At 47.5% G+C, this 19,762-nt stretch overlaps 1 protein-coding gene and 1 long non-coding RNA gene across 3 annotated transcripts; both read right to left on the bottom strand.

The window, feature by feature from the left end:
• Nucleotides 1-5,822: 5,822 nt before the first annotated feature.
• LOC136550744 (uncharacterized) lies at nucleotides 5,823-6,677 on the bottom strand. The gene is made up of 3 exons (XR_010782360.1): nucleotides 6,627-6,677; nucleotides 6,341-6,424; nucleotides 5,823-6,264 (listed from the first exon to the last, which is right to left on the bottom strand). It is a non-coding gene; the product is annotated as an uncharacterized lncRNA (long non-coding RNA).
• A 4,310-nt stretch (nucleotides 6,678-10,987) lies between these two features.
• LOC136549279 (glutamate receptor 3.4-like) lies at nucleotides 10,988-15,617 on the bottom strand. 2 transcript variants are annotated; one of them, XM_066540515.1, is made up of 4 exons: nucleotides 14,869-15,617; nucleotides 12,386-14,071; nucleotides 11,875-12,278; nucleotides 10,988-11,789 (listed from the first exon to the last, which is right to left on the bottom strand). In XM_066540515.1, exons 1-4 carry the CDS (start codon nucleotides 15,164-15,166, stop codon nucleotides 11,274-11,276), a joined length of 2,904 nt encoding a protein of 967 aa, XP_066396612.1. In that variant the 5' UTR covers nucleotides 15,167-15,617; the 3' UTR covers nucleotides 10,988-11,273. The 2 variants fall into 2 exon arrangements, with proteins under 2 accessions (XP_066396612.1, XP_066396613.1); XM_066540516.1 differs by having other exon boundaries at nucleotides 12,386-14,211; nucleotides 14,869-14,962.
• Nucleotides 15,618-19,762: the final 4,145 nt, after the last annotated feature.

The following is a 19,762-nucleotide window of genomic DNA, read 5'->3' as shown; positions in this document are numbered from 1 at the left end:
TCTTCTTTGGTTCAATGGATGACATAAATAAGAAGTATTCACAAAATGATGCCAATCTTGATCTTGTTTGTACACCTCTTGAAATATCTCCAATTATAGTGTCCAAAGGATGATCTCTTGCAACATTGGTTGGTTGGAGGATTGGAACTTGATTGCTTGCACTTGCTTGATCATTGGGTTGAGATGATGTACTAGCCACTTGATCTTGTTCATTGTCATGAGATCCACTTGTACTAACTTGACTTATATCATCTTGCACATTTGAGTTTGAGAGCACTTGCACTTCATCATCTTCATCATCATTCACTTGCTTAGGCCTCAATTCATCAACATCCATGTTCTTCATGGCATTTGCAAGTTGAATGCCTCTAACATCTTCCAAGTTTTCATCCTCTACTTGTGAACCATTGGTTTCATCAAATTCAACATCATGAACTTCCTCAAGAGTACCATTATCCAAATTCCAAACTCTATATGCTTTGCTTGTGGTGGAATAGCCAAGTAGGAATCCTTCATCACATTTCTTGTCAAACTTGCCCAATCTTGTGCCTTTCTTCAAGATGTAGTATTTGCAACCAAAGACCCAAAAATATGCAATGTTGGGCTTTCTACCATTCAAGAGCTTATATGGTGTCTTTTCTTTCAATCGGTGACAATAGAGGCAGTTGCTACAATAGCAAGCCGTGTTGATAGCTTCGGCCCAAAAGGATTGACTCACATTGTACTCACTAAGCATAGACCTTGCCATATCAATGAGTGTTCTATTCTTTCTCTCAACAAGGCCATTTGATTGAGGAGTGTACTTGGCTGAGAATTGATGTCTAATTCCAAATTCATCACATAACTCATCAATTCTAGTGTTCTTGAACTCACTACCATTGTCACTTCTAACTCTCTTGATGGTTGTTTCAAATTCATTGTGAATGCCTTTGACAAATGATTTGAATATTGCAAATACAACACTTTTGTCCACTAGAAAGAATACCAATGTGTATCTAGTGTAGTCATCCACTATCATAAAGCCATATTTATTTCCACCGATGCTAGTGTATTGTGTTGGCCCAAACAAATCCATGTGCAATAACTCAAATGCTTTACTAGTGCTCATCATGCTTTTCTTAGGATGGGTATTTCCAACTTGTTTGCCGGCTTGACAAAAGCTATAAAGCTTATCCTTTTCAAACATAACATCTTTCAAGCCTTTAACTAAGTCATGCTTAATCAATCTATTCAATTGTTTCATTCCAATATGACCAAGCCTTCTATGCCATAACCAACCCATGCTAGACTTAGTGAACAAGCATGTAGATAATCTAGCTTCACTAGCATTGAAATCAACCAAGTATAGATTCTCATATCTAAAGCCTTTGAAGATCAAGTTAGAACCATCTATACTTATGATCTCTACATCATCTACTCCAAATATGCATTTGAATCCAAGGTCACATAATTGAGCCACGGATAGCAAATTGAAGTTCAAGCTCTCTACTAGCAACACATTGGATATGCTCATGTCATTGGATATTGCAATCTTACCAAGCCCTTTGACCTTGCCTTTGCCATTGTCACCAAATGTGATACTATCATAACCATCATTGCCATTGGTGTTGATTGAGTTGAACATTCTTGCATCACCGGTCATGTGTTGAGTGCACCCACTATCAAGAACCCAATGCCTTCCTCCAGCTTTATAATTGACCTACAAAAGAAGATCAATTCCTTTTAGGTACCCAAACTTGCTTGGGTCCTTGAAGGTTAGTCACTAGGCTCTTTGGTACCCAAATGGCTTTCTTCTTTGAGCCCATACATGGTTTACCAATGAACTTAGCATTTACACCATTTTTACCCTTAGTAAGCATATAGCATGAATCAAGCTTAATGGAGGATACATTAGCATTTTTGCTCTTATTTTTGCATTCTTGCTCTTTGTAATCCACTTGCTTGCAACTAGTGCAAAACCAACCATTGTTCTTCACAAAATTAGTCTTGTGAGGAGCAAAGGCCGCTTTGCCTTTCTTGGGGGTATAGCCCAATCTCTCTTTGTAGAGAGAAGCTCTTTGGCTACCCAAGCACATAAGCAAGCGGTCCTCACCATCATAAGCCTTAGCTAAGGTGTGAGTGAGCTTAGTGACCTCCTTCTTGAGGTTCTCATTCTCAACCACTAGTGTGGCATCACAAGTGAGACGATCACTACTAGATGAGGTAGAAGTGGAAGTGCTACAAGAAGGGTTAGAAGGAGCAACAATGATAGGCATAGATAGTGATTTATCAATTATTTCACAAGTTAAACCTACATTGCAAGTTTCAACATGCTTCTTTTTATTTTGCTCATCAAGCAAAGAGAATGATCCTTTTCAAGCTTTTTATGAGCTTTGCCAAGCTTCTCATTAGCTTCCTCTAGCCTCCCATGAGATGCATTGAGCTCATCAAAAGCTTGCTTAAGGGCTTTTAGTTCCTTACGCAAGCTTTTGCATTCCCTTCTCTTGATATCAAAGTGTTCTCTAGCATCTTCTAGCATGTCAAATAATTCATCCTTAGTAGGTTCATCATCATCACTATCACTATCTTTTTCATTTTCATGTTCATTATCATCAACATGTTCTTTATCACTTTCATCATCACAAGATTGTACCTTAGTGGCCTTAGCCATGAAGCATGATGAAGATTCGAAGAGAGAAGGCTTCTCATTGATGGCAATACTTGCAAGAACCTTCTTCTTGGTGGTCTTGTTATCATCACTATCATCATCATCATCACTTGAGGAAGCATCACTATCCCAAGTGACTATATATGAACCACCCTTCTTCTTCTTGAAGGCCATCTTGTCCCTCTCTTTCTTTTCCTTCTTCTTGTTCTTCTTGTTGTCATCATCATTGTCGCTATTGTATGGACATTGAGCAACAAGATGATCTTTGCTTCCACACTTGAAGCACCTTCTTGACTCTTCTTTGTTCTTGAATGAAGATTTCTTTCTTCTTGCACGGAAACCCTTCTTCACCATGAACTTGTCAAATCTTTTGACAAAGAGAGCCATCTTCTCATCATCATCATCATCCCAAGATTCATCTTCTTCACTTGATGTTTCTTGCTTTGCTTTGCCCTTGGATGATGTGGCTTTGAATGCCACGCTCTTCTTCTTATCCTTCTTCTCATCTTTCTTCTCCTTCTTTTCTTCCTTCTCATCATCATCTCTATATGCATCATCGGTCATGATATCTCTCAAGATTTGGTTTGGTGTCATTGTGTTCAAACCGGTCCTCACTAGTAAGGTGACCAACATGCTAAATCTTGTGGGCAAACATCTCAAGAACTTATTGGAGAAGTCCTTGTCCTCTATCTTCTCACCAAGTGCCTTGAGATCATTGACAATCACTTCCATCCGATGAAACATGTCCGACACACTCTCATCTTCCTTCATCTTGAAGCTTGCAAACTTTTCTTTGAGAATATATGCCTTTGCACCCTTCACGGCTTGAGTACCCTCAAATGATTCTTCCAATTTTTTCCAAGCTTCATGAGCCATCTCAATATTCTTGATTTGCTCAAATGTCCTCACATCAATTGCATCATGAATGGCACTTAGAGCAATGTCATTATTTTGGAGAAGCACTTCTTCGGCCGCGGTGGGATTTTCTAGATCATCAATCTCAATTTTGGTTTCTACCACCTTCCACACCTTTCTATTGATTGACTTGATATGTGTGGTCATCTTTGACTTCCAATAAGAATAATTTGAGCTATCAAATTGGGGTGGCTTCTTGGTGTTGTTGATTTGAGCCATTTTAACACCGAAGGTTGTTAAGCCTCAAATAGCGGTGACCTCGGCTCCGATACCACTTGAAAGGTCCTAATGGCTAGAGGAGGGTGAATAGCCTAATAAAATTTCTACAACAACACTTAACAAAATGGTTAGACAATTATGAGACGAAGCAAGTGTTGCGCTAGCCTACTTAAAATGCAAGCCACCTACCACAATTTTAGTTTAGATAGTGTCGATTCACACAAGAGCTATGACACTACCCTATGTTAGTGTGCTCTCAAAAGCTAACTAAAGAGCCACACCAACCAAGCAAGCAAGCTCTCACAATTAGCTACACTAAAGAGTTTGTCAACTAGTTTGCGGTAAAGTAAAGAGAGTGATCAAGATAGTTATACTGCCATGTTGAGGAGTGAACCAATCAATCACAAGGATGAATAACAATGAAGACCAATCACCTCGGAATCAAAGGATGAACACAATGATTTTTACCGAGGTTCACTTGCTTACCGGCAAGCTACTCCTCGTTGTGGCGATTCACTCACTTGGAGGTTCATGCGCTAATTGGCTTCACACGCCAAACCCTCAATAGGGTGTCGCACAACTAACACAAGATGACGATCACCCAAGCCACGAGCAATCCACTAGAGTACCTTTTGGCTCTCTGCCAGGGAAAGGTCAAGAACCCCTCATAATCACCACGATCGGAGTTAGAGACAATCACCACCCTCTGCTCAATGATCCTCGTTGCTCCAAGCCGTCTAGGTGGCAGCAACCACTAAGAGTAACAAGCGAAATCCGCAGCGAACCACGAACACCAAGTGCCTCTAGATGCAATCACTCAAGCAATGCACTTGGATCACTCCCAATCTCACTATGATGATGAATCAATGATGGAGATGAGTGGGAGGACTTTGGCTAAGCTCACAAGGTTGCTATGTCAATGAAAATGGCCAAAGATGGTGAGCTACAGCTGGCCATGGGGCTTAAATAGAAGTCCCCACGGAATAGAGTCATTATACCCTTTCACTGGGCATAACACGGGCCGATCGGACGCTCCGGTCCAACTGACCGGACGTTCCGGTCCAACTGACCGGACGCTGCCCCTCAACGTCCGATCGCCCGATGGCGTACACGTGTCCCCTACGTTCAACAGTGAACGTTTGATCTCAACGGTCGACATGTTGACCGGATGCTCCGATAGAGCTGACCGGACGCTGGACCCCCAGCGTCAGGTCGTTTACAGTAAGGGTCCAAAACATGTTTTTGCCGACCGAACGCATCCGGTCATGCTTGACCGGACACAGTCCAGCATCCGGTGCTTAACCCTAATCACTATGTCGACCAACAACACGACTGGACGTAGCCCTTTAGCGTCCGGTCGCAGAGTGACCCAGCGTTCGGTCAGTTGACTGACACCAGCGTCATTGCGGCCAACTCCATTTCACCTCTAACTTCTTCACCCTTGCTTAAATGTGCCAACCACCAAGTGTATCACCTTGTGCACATGTGTTAGCATATTTTCATAAACATTTTCAAGGGTGTTAGCACTCCACTAGATCCTAAATGCATATGCAATGAGTTAGGGCATCTAGTGGCACTTTGATAATCGCATTTCGATATGAGTTTCACCCCTCTTAATAGTACGGCTATCAAACCTAAATGTGATTACACTCTCTAAGTATCTTGATCACCAAAACAAAATAGCTCCTACAAGTTATACCTTTTCCTTGAGCTTTTTGTTTTTCTCTTTCTTCTTTTCAAGTTTAAGCCCTTGATCATCGCCATGCCATCACCATTGTCATGCTATGATCTTCATTAGCTTCTCTACTTGAAGTGTGCTACCTATCTCATGATCACTTAATAAACTAGGTTAGCACTTAGGGTTTTATCAATTCACCAAAACCAAACTAGAGCTTTCACAAGTGTAGTATGATTAAAGGTTCACGCAAAAAATTCACAAGATACGGTCTTGTATTAGGAGCATCCACAGTTACAAACAGAGACATCAATATATTCCTACTCATTTAATCATCCAACGAGCATAATACAACCACAACGAATATCACAACCAACATAATATGTTATGCAAAGTCCAAATAGTCCACAATGTCCATACAGTCCTGAAAAGTAAATACAAAATTCACAATAGTTCATAGTAACACCTACCACGTCCCTCACTGCCTCCTACTCTTGCCCTTACCCTTGTGACCCAGAGCGCTGGTGCCTGGAGTGTAAGGGTCACGCGGACGGCGTCGCCTAGTGCCTAGAGGCGGTGTAGGATGAGTCGATGGAGCGTCATGGAGCTAAGAGGGCCCAAGCTCATCGTGCCTCTTGTCCATGTCATCGTCGTCATCCTCTTCCTCGTCCCCGTCCCCGTCCCCTATAGCTGCTTGACTAGAGAAACCCAAGGCTCCTCTTCCTGTGGAAGGAACGTACACATCTTGCGTCGTGTCTGTCCTTCAACCACAACGACCAGCCGCACGGCGTAGACGACGTGACAGCCTCTGTTGTACAAAACTATGTTAACTGAAAGAATATAACGTATTAATGATATGTTTGAAAGAATATTTTAAATCTTACGTCTAGGAAGCCAAGTATGTAGTCGTCATTGACTCTCGGCCGAACGCGCTCGATCTCTTCAACTGAGCATTTCAGTGTATTGCCCTGCAACAAAGTTCTCAATAATAAGACTTCTGAACAGATAGCATTTAGTTTTGTTTTCTTTTGTACAAGAATATAACTTATTATAAGGGTTATACGGTTTGAAGGTTGCAATAACTACAATAGATAACTCCTAATGTTGGTCCAAGAACGCCTAATGTATGGTTATGTAACTCAACGTAACAAAATAAGGCGATTGCCTTACCACTCTGTCCAAGATCGGTCCTGCCACCACCTGCCTCCCTACACGAGTGGACTGGTCGTACGCTGTGTCTTCATCGTCGGAGGACTCGATGTCGGCGTAGTCAGTTTTGGTCCACTGTAGCCTAAGCCTGCACCGTGTCGAACGCTGGTACCAAGCTTGGTACCGCCTGAACTCATGGTTCGTGTGCAGCTCGTTGTTGTCGTGTCTCATATGGCTCCGAATCATGCATAATTTCAATACTATTAGAGCCACAGAATCCATCTCCAAAGTGCACTTGCGCAGCAACATGGGACACATCCATATTCTCAGGAATGTCTCCTGCAACGTCATTACAGAAATGAGGAAAGAATGAAAGACATAGATGTAAGGAACGGGGTAAGCTCCCAAAAACCATGCGGTTAAGACACTTACTCGGATGATTTTGTATCAAAGAGATCTCATAAGGAGGATCTGCCACAAAAACATGAGTATGACAACCATCTCCAAATACTGCATTGGGGGCAGATTGAGCATCAGGAACCATAGGCGCAATCTGCACATGCATGTAAGGTTCCAGAACGGGAGGGTCGATGTGTGACGGATGATCCATTGCTGGGGTAAACCCATGAGAGATTGGATCAACTAACACCCGATGCACAACCACGTCCAAACATTGTAGCTGGCTCTTCATAGCCGATCTCACATAGTTGTCCCACTGATCCGCACAACCAATTGAGATCATTCGCCTGAAGATGTTCGGAGGACAACCTAGGTGCAGTACACCATCAACTGCAATGTCATCATCTCCAAAGCAATGCAGCTCCTCCTGAGCCCTTGCAACCATCTCACTAAATGAAGGCCTATCATTGAATAGCACAGGCACGCTTTGGATGTCAAGAAACTCAACATATCCATAGCGATCGCTTTCAATCGTGCCTCCATGATATATGGTCACTAGGTTGTCCATCTATTTCAAAAACGTAACGAAACACATGTCCTTTAGTCCAAATTAGACGATATATAGTACCTAACAAGTACTTTCTAACTACAAACTAAGTAATCAAGATAATAACTACGTATATATTTATAGTGTACTCACTAAATAGCTAGATCATATGTAGTTAACTATAAATATAACTACATATCTAAATAGCTATCTAACTATATCTATTTACCAATGTATCTATGTTTCTATCTATCTACATATATATCTCACTAAATCAACTAACTGAGTCATTATAGTAACTAGTAAATAACAAACACCAACTAAATAGGTACATTTCATATTCATAATTTTTATCTTACCGGGTCGACGGACGACGGGCGTAGGTCAAGGCGAAGATCCGGGCCCACGGTGGCGCGGCCGCGGGGTGCCCGGCGCTCCGCGCAGCGAGTCCAGCTCGACAGGCCCGGGAGGCACGCCGGCGGTGGACGGCGGCAAGGCGGGGCGAGGCTGGCGGTGGAGGGGGCAAGGCGGGGTGAGGCCGAGGCCGCCGGTGGAGACCAAGGCGAGGCTAAGGCGAGGACGGTGGTGGAAGACGTGGTGGCGCGGCGCTGCAGCCAACCACGGGCAACGGCGCGAGGGCACGGCGGCGCGGTGCGGGCTCGGGCAAGGGAGCAGCAGCGGCGGCGCGGGCTCGGCCGCCGGAGCAGCAGAGACGACGCGACGCAGCGAGGGCGCGGGCTCGGCCGCCGGAGCAGCAGCGGCGGCGCGGGCGGGCGGGCGTGGTGCGGCGTGGCGTGGTGGCGCGGGCAGGCGCGGGCGCGGCGGTGGAGCGGCGACGGCTCGGGCAGGGGCGGCTAGGGCGAGATGGAGAAGAAGAAAGTTGGGCGACAGATATTTAGGGGGCTCGGCGCCAGACTGGCTGGCGCCGAGCCCCCTGGCAGGCCATTTCCCCGTGCCCAGGAGCTCGGCGCCGGTGACCGTGGCCCGAGCTCGGCGCCAGTCACTCTGGCGCCGAGCTAAGGGTCTATTTTCGAAATTCTTTCCGTCAGAAATCTATTTATGAGAAACTTTCGAAAAAAGACTAAATAGTAAAAAATTCGGCTAAAAAAGACAAGTAACCCAATAATGCGTCATCGACGCCTCGCCATTCACTTGGGCCGTATGCTGCAGCCTGCGGAGTATTCGTTTCAGGAGCTCGAATTGAACGTGTCATGCATGTGTACAGCTGCCAGTGCCAGCTGCAGCAACGTACTAGAGCCAATCACGCTGACGTAGTCGCATACTGCAGCGACTTTGGCCTTGTTTAGTCGTTGAAAATTTTTGGGAAACGGTATTGTAGCATTTTCGTTGTTATTTGGTAATTAATGTTTAATTATAGTCTAATTAGACTTAAAAGATTCGTCTCGTGAATTTCGTCTAAACTGTATAATTAGTTTTATTTTTTATTTATATTTAATGCTTCGTGCATGCGTCCAAAGATTTAATGTGACGGAAAATCTTGAAATTTTTTGCAAAATGAAGTGGAAGTAAACGGTACCCAACTAGTCCCGGTTCAGGAGGCCACTCCATGATTATTCTAGAGCCTATGTATATTCTACTACGGTATGTATGTTTGTATGTAGTAAAAATCATAGCCTTGCAAGATAGTACTCTCCTCTGTAACCATCCAGCTAATAAAGCTTATTACTAGGTTTGTTTCTGCTTCCGTTCGCATGATCCCAGGAAAATTAAATCCATCTAACATGCGCAGTACAATTAATTACTCCAACACAAGTTGCCGCTACAATTTATTTGTAGCTCCACGAGTGTTAGAATTTGCTAGAGAAGAAGAAAAAAAATTAAGTTTTCAAGACAAGGTTTGGCGTAAATGATTGGTTGGTTCTAGTATGTTGTATAAACTATTTGGTTTAATTATTAAGAAACTATATTACAGGGATAAAGAATTTTGCAAGAATGTATCAAGTGCATCACAAGTCTCTTTTTATTTTTACTAGCAAACATGCCCGCACGTTGCAACGAGATCCAATACGTAGTGAATTGTAGCACGGGTCATGAATTTGAGTGAAAAATTAAATTAACTTAGTGATAAAAATCTTTGTTTTTTAAGGAGTCAAATATTAGAATGGTTGTGATCCCTTATTTATTGTTTGTTTTTACTCTTATTGTATTTATTAGAACACGAAAAAACCAGGTGGAGAAAACAATGAAAACAAAATCAGAAAAGTCTAGCTAGTGTCAAAAACATCCACGAGAAAAAAAAAATCTGAGCATACTCGAAGCCAAGTAGAAAACAGTCATGACAAAAATTGAAATGTACTTTAGAAAATAGCCACGGAAAAAATCAGAACATATTCGGAGCCAAGTGAAAAGCGTCCAAATGAATGCAAAGCAACACGTACTCGGAGCAAGTAAAAACAGATAAACCAGAAAAAAGTGAAAAAAGAACATAAAAGAAACGAAACAAAGAAATTCTACCCTTCTTTTCTCATTATTAGATTTCTATTCTTTTATTTTTGCATTTGGGATAAGATTTATATTCCGGTTACCCGGAGTCGGAGAGATTTAATTGGATTAAGATTCCTAGTTGTCCATATTATTATATTTTTCCTATTTGGATTAAGATTCATATTCTCCCGAAATCAGAGAGATCTAATTAGATTTAGGACTCCTAGTTATATAAGGGCTATAGGGGGGTTTTCACGTTCATAAAGTTAGTTAAGAGATGGCCGGATAAAAAATAGGTGTAGAAAAATTTTCCATCTTTATTATTAGGGGTACAGAGTATAGATATAGATTTTTTTGAAAAGACAGCAATATTCATTACAGCGCAGAGCTTTAATCCATCAAACGCCAGAGACCAAAGGACCAGCCCTAAAGACTCTAGTGAAAAGAGACGCCTCAAAAAAACTCAAAAACTTAACAGCGCTGGCCACTGAATCACCAGCGGCAAAGGAAGCAAACAAAAGGTTCCAGACGCCGGCAGTACCCATGCATTACAAGATCAGCAGCACTGGGACAGTGGGACTCACTCCAGTCTGCAGGAGCTCCAGACTTGCAAAGCATCAGAAGAAGTAACCAGCTCCGGCTTCATCTTGAGGAAATTCTGGATTCGGTCCACCACTTGCAGCTTCTCCTTTTCCTCTTGATCTCCAACACTATTCTTGAAAAAGAATCCTTCTTGTTCTCCGGGCACAGGATTAGCCAATTCTGCACCGTATAGGCAATTTTGTTCAGCAGGATATCCATCCCTTTTCAGCCAACGTTCTGAAAACAAAGGTCATTTCATAGCTTCCATAATGTCCAAAGAGCCAAAACTGGCCATTGGACTCAAAAGAACCACCCAAGTGAACTTTAAGAATTTCACAGAGCACACACCAGAGCTGTGCAGCTACTGCACACTCAAAAAACAGGTGTAAGACAGATTCCATCTAGAACGTGTCATAATATATGTATAGCAAAAATTCCTCATTTCACCTTCAGCTGTCCACACAAGTTTGAAGTTTTTGTACATAATACCCTGTAATTCTACAGCTACATTGCATCTAGCACCAACAGATTCTATCTTCAGGTGTTGAAAAACCGTATATATATAATATATAATCGCTGAATCGCAATTTTACAAACGTACAGTTTCGTCAATTTCAGATCGCCGACTCCAGCTACCTAAAAGTCAGAGTACAGACAAAAATCGTGTCTTTGGAGAAGAACGCCGCCGCCCCGTATTACACCGGCGACATGGAGGACGGCCGTGACAAGGACGGGCCTTCAGAGGTGTAGCTCCTGCCGCCCATAGACCCGTCGACCCGCCTGTCGGACCTGCTCCGGATGGCCGTCTTCACCTCGGCCTCCTTCATGTCCACGAAGGACATGAGGTCCCGGATGCTGGTTAGCCTGGCGGGCCGGCGCAGGCTCCTCTGCGGGTCAGGGAACGGGCCGGCGCCATCGTCCTCTTGGGCGGCGCCGGCGGTGGTTCCGTGGCCGTGGTATTCGCAGAACTGGCAGAGTATCCTGGCGAAGTAGATGAGCAGGGCGATGAAGCAGGCGACGCCGCAGATGAGGAAGAGGCCCCAGAAGCTGCCCAGATTGAGCCTGTCAGCGCCCACGCCGTCGGTGCTCTGCGACGCACACGTCCCTGGGTTGAGCCACTTGTCGTGGATCCGCTGCAGGTCCCCGTTCTCCGACAGTGTCAGGATGGCCGTCGACAGGTCCACCGCAAGGGGGGAGTCACGCTGGAACGCCTGTAATGTAAATCATCGTCGTCGTCAGTTGGTTAATTTTGATTGGACAAAGAATTAAAGAAAGGCCAAAAGGGCATTGACTCACGAATCCCCATCCGCTCTTGGTGAACTCCTGGCCCACCGTCCTGAACTGGCAGTTGGTTGACAGGAAGAGCTCGATGTAGGGCAGCTCGTCGACGATGGCCGCCACGCCGCCGTTGCTGGGCCCGCGCTGCAGACTGTCGGCGTAGTCGTCGATGGCCAGCTCCCGGAGGCGCGACGCCGGGACGCCCAGCTCCTCCATCATGTAGCTCCGGGCGAAGGAGCCGACCTGGTAGCCGATGGGGTCGTTGCTGGAGAGGAGGCTGTCCAGGCCCTGGATGCCCGTGGACAGCTGCTGCACCGTCAGGATGGACGTCAGGCTGGCCGTGTAGCTGGAGTTGATGATGAGCACCACGAAAAGCCAGATGATGAGCACGAAGCGGCCAAGAGTGCTCACGGTGTTCTCTCCTGCATTTCCCATTAGAATACAGAGGATTTCAGATTTCAGAGTCAGATGAATCGATCGAACTGAATGTTGAACAATAATCCAACAACATTGTACTCTAGATACTCACTGTGCGCGAAGAACATCGTGGAGAAGCTGAACCAGAACATGGTGACCATCTGCTTCCTGGGCGACCCTCGGAACTCCGGGTTGAACCGGTGCTCCAGGATCCACACAACGGCGCCGACGAAGAGGAAGAAGGCGCCGATGATGGCCCACATCCCCGGCGTGAATGGCCTGAGGAAGGCCCACTCGTTGGAGCTCTTGGCCTTCACCGTGGACACGATCACCAGCCCGGACTCCACGTACGGCTGCGTGTAGTCCACCACCCGCGTCCGGTTCGTCACGATGGAGATGTCGCCCACCGCCGCGTCGAAGAAGCCGTCCGCCACCTTCTGCACCAGCTCGTTGTAGCTGGGGTTCTTCACGCCGTCGCCGAACAGGACGAACGACGCCGGCACCGGGTACGGGAGCAGCGCCACCGCCGCATTGAACACGTCCACGCAGTAGCCGCTCACGCCGTCGGGGCTGGACCGGTCCTTGGACACGAACTGCTTGTACGTCGTCCGGTACGGCACGCCGATCCGCAGCGGCTTCCCGTTGTTGGGGAACACCCACCCGCGCGGCTTAGACGTGGTGTCACCGGGCCAGATGACGCTGTACATCTGCTGCTGCTGCTGGGTCGTCGTGCTTGAGTTGGGCGGCGGCCCGCCGTCGGCGAGCAGCCTGGGCGCCGCCACCGACAGGCGCGTGTAGTTGGACCAGTAGGCGACCCGGCGGACGCCCGTGCCTCCGACGTTGAGGATCTCGTAGGCCGGGTTGATGAGGGTCCCACTCCCATCGGCGTCGTACTGAAACCGCACGCTGCCCGTGACGCCGGTGAAGTTGGCGAGCATGACCTTCCGCAGCAGCTGCTCACCCTGGTCGAACACCTTGAGCGCGCTGAGGCCCAGTGCGCTGCCGTTGGCGTCGCGGATGTTGGCGTCCGCGGAGAAGGAGATGTTGCCACCGCTGGTGTCGCTGAGGAACTGGTCGATGGCGCGCGCCGCCATCCAGACTGAGTCGTACGCGAAGAGGCCGTACACGTTGATGCCATTGCTGGACGGTTTGGCCGCGGCGGCGAACCTGGAGACGAGCGACGCCTTGGCGTCCGAGTCCGGGGTGTGCTGGCGCAGCGTGAGGACGCCCTGTATATTGGACTTGGAGGCGGCACCAGCACCAGCAGCATCGATGGCGGCGGCGGCGAGCCAGTCGGTGGCGATCCAGACGTACCCGGTGGCCATCATGTCGAGCGACCTCGCGGCGGCGAAGACGTCGAGGCCCGAGTCCGGGCTGGTGTGGACGACGAAGACGCGCGACTCCATCATGTTGGCGCGCACGAGGAGGTCGGCGATCGCGGCGCGGTCGGCGCCCGGCGGGAACGCGGCCTTGTAGGACACCCTGGCACGCAGGGCCTCGAGCGCGTCGCCGAGCGCTACGACGCCGCCGCGGCCGTAGTCGTTGTCGACGTAGACGGCCGTGACCTCGCGCCAGCCGTGGTGCGCGACGACGTCGGCGACGGCGGCCATCTGGAAGCGGTCGTCGTGCGTGGCGCGGACGAAGTAGGGGTACTGTTTGGAGGAGAGCGCCGGGTCGGTGGCGGCGAAGGAGAGCAGCGGAACGCGCAGCTGGTTGGCCACGTGGGAGACGACGTGGGCGATGCCCGAGGACTGCGGGCCCACCACGGCCACCACCTGCCTCTCCATCAGCTCCAAGGCTGTGCATCAGGTCGGATCGAGGGGGGTTGAGCCGTCAGTGGCATCGCAGTTGACGTTTAACAATCAATGAAGCAGTCGTTGACTAACGGATTGGATTTGCGTAGGCTGGCTGGCTCATCTCATCTGGTGATTAGTTTAACTGACACGCGCACAATTATTACAAAATCAAGCCTGGTGGATTCAGCTAGTATAGTAATCATGTTTGTTGTTTATTCAACGAGTATATGCAAGCTGCTAGCATGGTTTGTTTGAAAGAACGTAATGGAGCCTAGCCTAGCTTAGTTTGTTGTTATAAACCAGACTTGACTAGACTAGAAGAGTGCCCCTGGGCACTGGCCCTCCCTCCCTAGTTATTACTGGTATGTGCCTGATGAAACTCTGAATGTGAAAACATTAATAGAAAGAAATATACTCTGAATGTGAAGGTGTGGAATCTGGAGTACTTACAAAAGAAAGAAAGAAAGAAAGGACTGAGGTACTATACTTCTTAATGCAATGGATGCTGATGTTCTTGTGCAAGCTCTTCTTGTGCAGAAATCAAAGTTGAGAGAATGCAGTGCAGGCAAGCAATGCAGGACCAAAAAGTGAATGAAGGAAAGGGGAGATGTTGGCTGCACCCACAAATTAAGCCCCCACATGACATGATGCGTAATGACGGGGCAACCACCCAAAACGGAGGAGGCATATCACATCACAGCATGATTCATGGCAATCTCACCAAGGATGGAATGGAAACCCCAATCCCCACGAAAGAAAGGAAGAAAACAGAGCAAAAGCAGAGTAGGATTGTACCTACCTTGGATTGTGCCGACGAATCCGCTGCACTTGGTGTCCTGGAAGATGACGCTGAGGTTGGTGCCCCTCAGCACGGTGGGGTCGCCGTTGACGTCGTCGACGGCGAGCTGGATGGCTGTCCTGGCGGACCTTCCGATGACGGAGTCGAAGGTGAAGAGCGCGCCGATGGTGACGCTGGGCGGGCGCGCCGCCGCCTGCAGGGTGGCTGGCAGGGCGGCGCAGAGGCAGAGCAACCGGAGGAGGAGGAGGAGGAGGGTGCTGGAGCTGGAGCTGGAGGAGGAGGACCAGGACGACGCCATCTCCTTCCCCTCCCCTGCTCTGGTCGAGGCTCAAGCCCAAGCCAAGAAGCAGCAGGTGATGGTGATGAGGGCTTATGGCTGTCGCCTCAGCCGGCCCCTGACTCCGGTCCGGACATGGCAACGGCGGGCGGAGACAGAAAGATACGATTTTGGGGGAAGAAAGAAAGGAAGGAACAAGCGAGCACCGACGGCGACGGGATAAAAGAAAAGTTGGGTGGAATGCCCGGCGGGCCGGCACCACCAGTGAATGAAGAAGAAGAGGAGGCAAAGGAAGAATCCAGCAAGGAAGAAAGAAGAGGGGCCAGGCCTGGGCTGTCCGGGGATTGGAATGGATTCGATTCTGCCTCTGCCCTTTCGAGCTGACTGCGTCAGAGGAGAGGAGAGAGAGCAGCAGAAGGCGGCGGCGGCGGCGGCGGCTGCTGCTGCTGTTGCTGTGCTTGAGACTTGATGATGCCTTGGCCATGTTTAGTTCGCCGAAGTTGGCGAGCATTTTGTTTTTATTCGGTAATAATTGTTCAATCATTGACTAATTAGGCTCAAAATGTTTGTTTCGTAAAGTACAATCAAACTGTGCAATTAGTTTTTGATTTCGTCAATATTTAGTACTCTATGCATGTACCGTAAGTTTGATATGACGGAGAATCTTCTTTTTTATAATGTCAAAGTTGGGAATTTGGTGCTAAACATGGCCCTTGTTGGACTGGACACCCAGAGCGAAGCCAATGCCTAAGTCAAGTCAAGTCAAGTCAAGTCAAGTCAATGCCTAAGAAAAAAAAAAGCTCCACGCACAACACAAAGCGAAAAAAAAGGTGAAGGAGTCAAGTCAAGCCACAAGGCTTGTCCCCCGTCCACGATTATTCTAGTGCATATGTTATTAATATACTTATATTCTACTACAAAATGTATGAGTACGACCCACCCATGGTGGTACTATGTAGTAAAAATCAACAACTAGCAAGATAGGGATACGAGTACTCCTCTGTGACCATCGATCTGATACCATCGCAGCAAAAAAAAACATCTAACATAATCCGGTCCAGATTAAGCCTAGATATGCGAAGTGAGCCTAGCTCAATTGATTAGAATATGATCAACCTTGCTCATATGAGTTTAAGCCATCAATTTAACACAAGTTCTTACAATTAATTACTCTAACACAAGTTCGGACCAGTCCTTTTCTTATAGGTTTCTATCTCCTAACTTAGGGCCGATCCTTTTCTTTCGGGATTCTTGGCTTATGCTCGGAGCAGAGTCCTCACATTTAGGGCTAGTCCTTTTATTTCGAGGTTCTTAGCTTCTAGCATCCTAACTCATAAACTATAGGATGGTTTCTGTCGACGGCCAAGGCGAGCGCATACTGTCGCCCGTGCGAGGCGATTCAACATCACTCGAAGTCGCCACCATGCATGTCAGCTCATAGAGCTGGGGGCTTCACCCTCGCCTGCGCTTGAACGGTAAGGTAGGGAGATATATTAGAACGAGGGAGAGGGAGAGGGAGAGGAAATAATGACGGGGGAGAGAGCAGCTCACCATGGACGCGCATGACCGGATTGAAGACGTGAGCCCCCGCGCCATCCATGCCACCGCCTTTCGAGAGTCGACCCTCAGGAAGCCCATAGGTTGCCTGCGCCGCTCGATCCGGTGACGAGAGAGAGAGAGAGAGAGAGAGAGAGAGAGAGAGAGAGAGAGCACACTAGGGTATTTAGGCTTATCTAGTGAGCTCATGCGGATTAGGCAGGCCGCTCTCTATTAATTCATTTTCAAGGGTGGTCTTGAGTTCCCCGTCTCTTTGAACGAAAAGTATGGCTTCAAAAATTGTTGCTTATTTTAGAGACATGAATAACTTTTGCCCTCCTCTGAAAATAAAAAGATCAATCTCCTAAAATAATTTTTGTGGTAGTGAGAATAGATGGTAAACGGTATAAATGTTTGGCCTATATACAACAAATCTAGAACTACAAGTTTTGTGAAACAGATGCAATAGTATTATATTTATGTGTGTCATGTGCGCGCGCGTGTGTATTCTTTTGTTCCTCATGTCAATCTCTCTCTTTATGTATGGAGGAGGAGGAGTAGCTTTCCTTGTCACGGCGGCTTTATTTTGTGCTCTCGTCGCTATAGATACGAGAGTATAATAGTAATCAATTTAGAGAATGGAATAAAGCGCATGCATCTGGCCTCGCTCTTGGGTGTACAGTACTTAATGCATTCTAAATTATAAGACGTTTTAGCTTTTTTATATTCATGACTTTTACTGCATATTTAGATATATACTATGTTTAGATGTATAGTAAAAGCAATATATCTAGAAAAGTCAAAATGTCTTATAATTTGGAATGGAGGGAGCAGGTATTAGCAGGTTTAATCTGCATATTATTGCATCCTACTCGAGCAAGGATCTCTACTTTGTCTGATTGAATGTGCAAGGGCGGAAAGATAATATGCTTATGCTTCATGCTCCATTGCTCATATAGTACTCTCTCCATCTTAAATTATAAGTCATTCTAAGAATCTTAGAGAGTCAAAGCATCTAAAGTTTAATTAAATTTATATGATAAGATAATAACACTTATGATATCAATTAAGTGTCATTTGATTCTTTATTAATTATATTTTCATAATATACCTATTTAATGTCATAAATCTTTGTAATTCTCTCTGTAATTTTGATCAAACTTAAAATACTTTGACTCTCTGAGATTTTTGAAATGACTTATAATTTGGAAGGGAGGTTACATGCGTGGGACGCGCGCTAGCTTTTGCCTTCGTGTCCAGTGCTACTCCTGCTTCATTGCAATGTAATGCAATCCATTGCCTCTGGATGTGGACGACGATTGTGCGTCTGAATGTGAACTCATCGGGCCACTGAACCATGTGCTACTACCTAATTCTCTGTCGCTTAAGTTCCGTCCAACTCCAACAGATTTATTTATTTATATTCAATGCATTGCAATCCTAGCCTCGTTTGGCATGGCTTCTGCCGGCTCCAATTTAACTGACAACAACACTGTAGCAACATTGCACCACGAACCTGGTTTTCTTTCTCCAACTTTGCTACCTCACTGTAGCACGAGTACTGTAGCACGCTCCATGTCAGATAAACCGGAGGCGGTAGAAGCCGTGCCAAACCCGAGCGCCTTGGTGAGTCACTTTGGGCCGACGATCGGGTCGACGACAAGCGGATACCTCCCCGGGTGCGGGATGGTATCCGGATGGTCGATTCGGTCAAAGGTTATGGCGGACTTCGACCACCGGAGGAAGGGAGGTGTGGCCGGTTGGCCGTGTAGACCTCACAGCGCGCAACCTTCTGATGGCGTTTGGAGTCATAGTCCATCGATCCTCCAAGGATCATAAGGCAGCCGTCGTCATTCTCCTCGGTGTCGTCCGTAGTGGGGGCAGGTTTCTTCCCCTGCTCTCCTTTGTTAGAGCTTCCGAACAAGAACTTCTATATTAGGCCACAGTCCTTGAGCAGATGGTTTACGGGAAAGGCGTGGTTCGGGCACGACCGCTCGAGTAATTTTTTGAAGTGGTTTGGAGTGCCCTCTGTGGGCTTTCGACCACCCTTACGGTCAGCAGCGGCCATGAGCGAGTCCTCGCACCATTGTTTCTTGTTCTTCCTTTTGGCAGAACGATTAGAGGTGCCTTCGCCGGCACCCTCGTCTTGCGTTGCCTTGCCCTCGAGATGATCGAAGATCGCTCTGACCGCCTCTTCTCCTGAGGCGTGGCTGGTGGCTATGTCCAGAAGCTCCTTGGTGGTTCGTGGGCCCTTGCGTCCCAGCTTATAAACCAAGGACTCGTAGGTCGTCCTAGACAGGAAGGCTCCTATCACATCGGTATCGGTGACGTTAGGGAGCTCGTTGCACTACCGGGAGAAGCACCGGATATACCCGCGGAGGGTCTCATCGGCCTTCTGATGGCAGTTCTTAAGGTCCCATGGGTTCCTAGGGCGTTTGTACGTGCCTTGGAAGTTTACCACAAAGATCTCCTTCAGATCCGCCCAACTCTGGACGGTAGGTGTTCCAACCACGCCCGGGCCGAATCAGCCAAGAATAGTGGAAGGTTGCGGATAATGAAGTCGTCATTATCCGCACCACTGGCTTGACAGGCAAGCCGATAGTCTTCAAGCCAGAGGCCGGGGTTTGTCTCCCCAAAGTATTTAGGGATATTGGTAGGTGGTCGATACTTTGGCGGGAACTCAGCGTTGAGGATGTGCCGGCTAAAGGCCTGAGGCCCTGGGAGGCTAGGGCTCAGGCTCCGGTCCTTCCCGCTGTCGTAGCATCCATCGCGTCGAGGATGATAGCCACGACGGGCTCCTTCCCTTGGATAACTATAGGTGCGCCTGCGGGCGTCGATGGTGGTGCGTGCATCGCGGTTACGACCAAGACACTGATGTATCTAGGTCGCAACGCGCTGCCCACCGCCTTGTGGTGCTTGGTGGACTAATGCGTCCCTAGCAGGGCGTACTGAGGGTGTACGCTGGCTGGTGTTGAGCTCGCGTCGCTAGGACAACGAGCTTTCTGCCTGCCACGCCTCCGCACGCTCGAGCAACGTGCGTATTTCATGGTGGGCCCGACGATCCTCGAGCATCGTGACCTC

The sequence above is a fragment of the Miscanthus floridulus genome, chromosome 4, assembly GCF_019320115.1.
Source record: "Miscanthus floridulus cultivar M001 chromosome 4, ASM1932011v1, whole genome shotgun sequence".
NCBI lineage: Eukaryota > Viridiplantae > Streptophyta > Magnoliopsida > Poales > Poaceae > Miscanthus > Miscanthus floridulus.
This window is presented reverse-complemented; position numbering and strand designations above follow the sequence as displayed.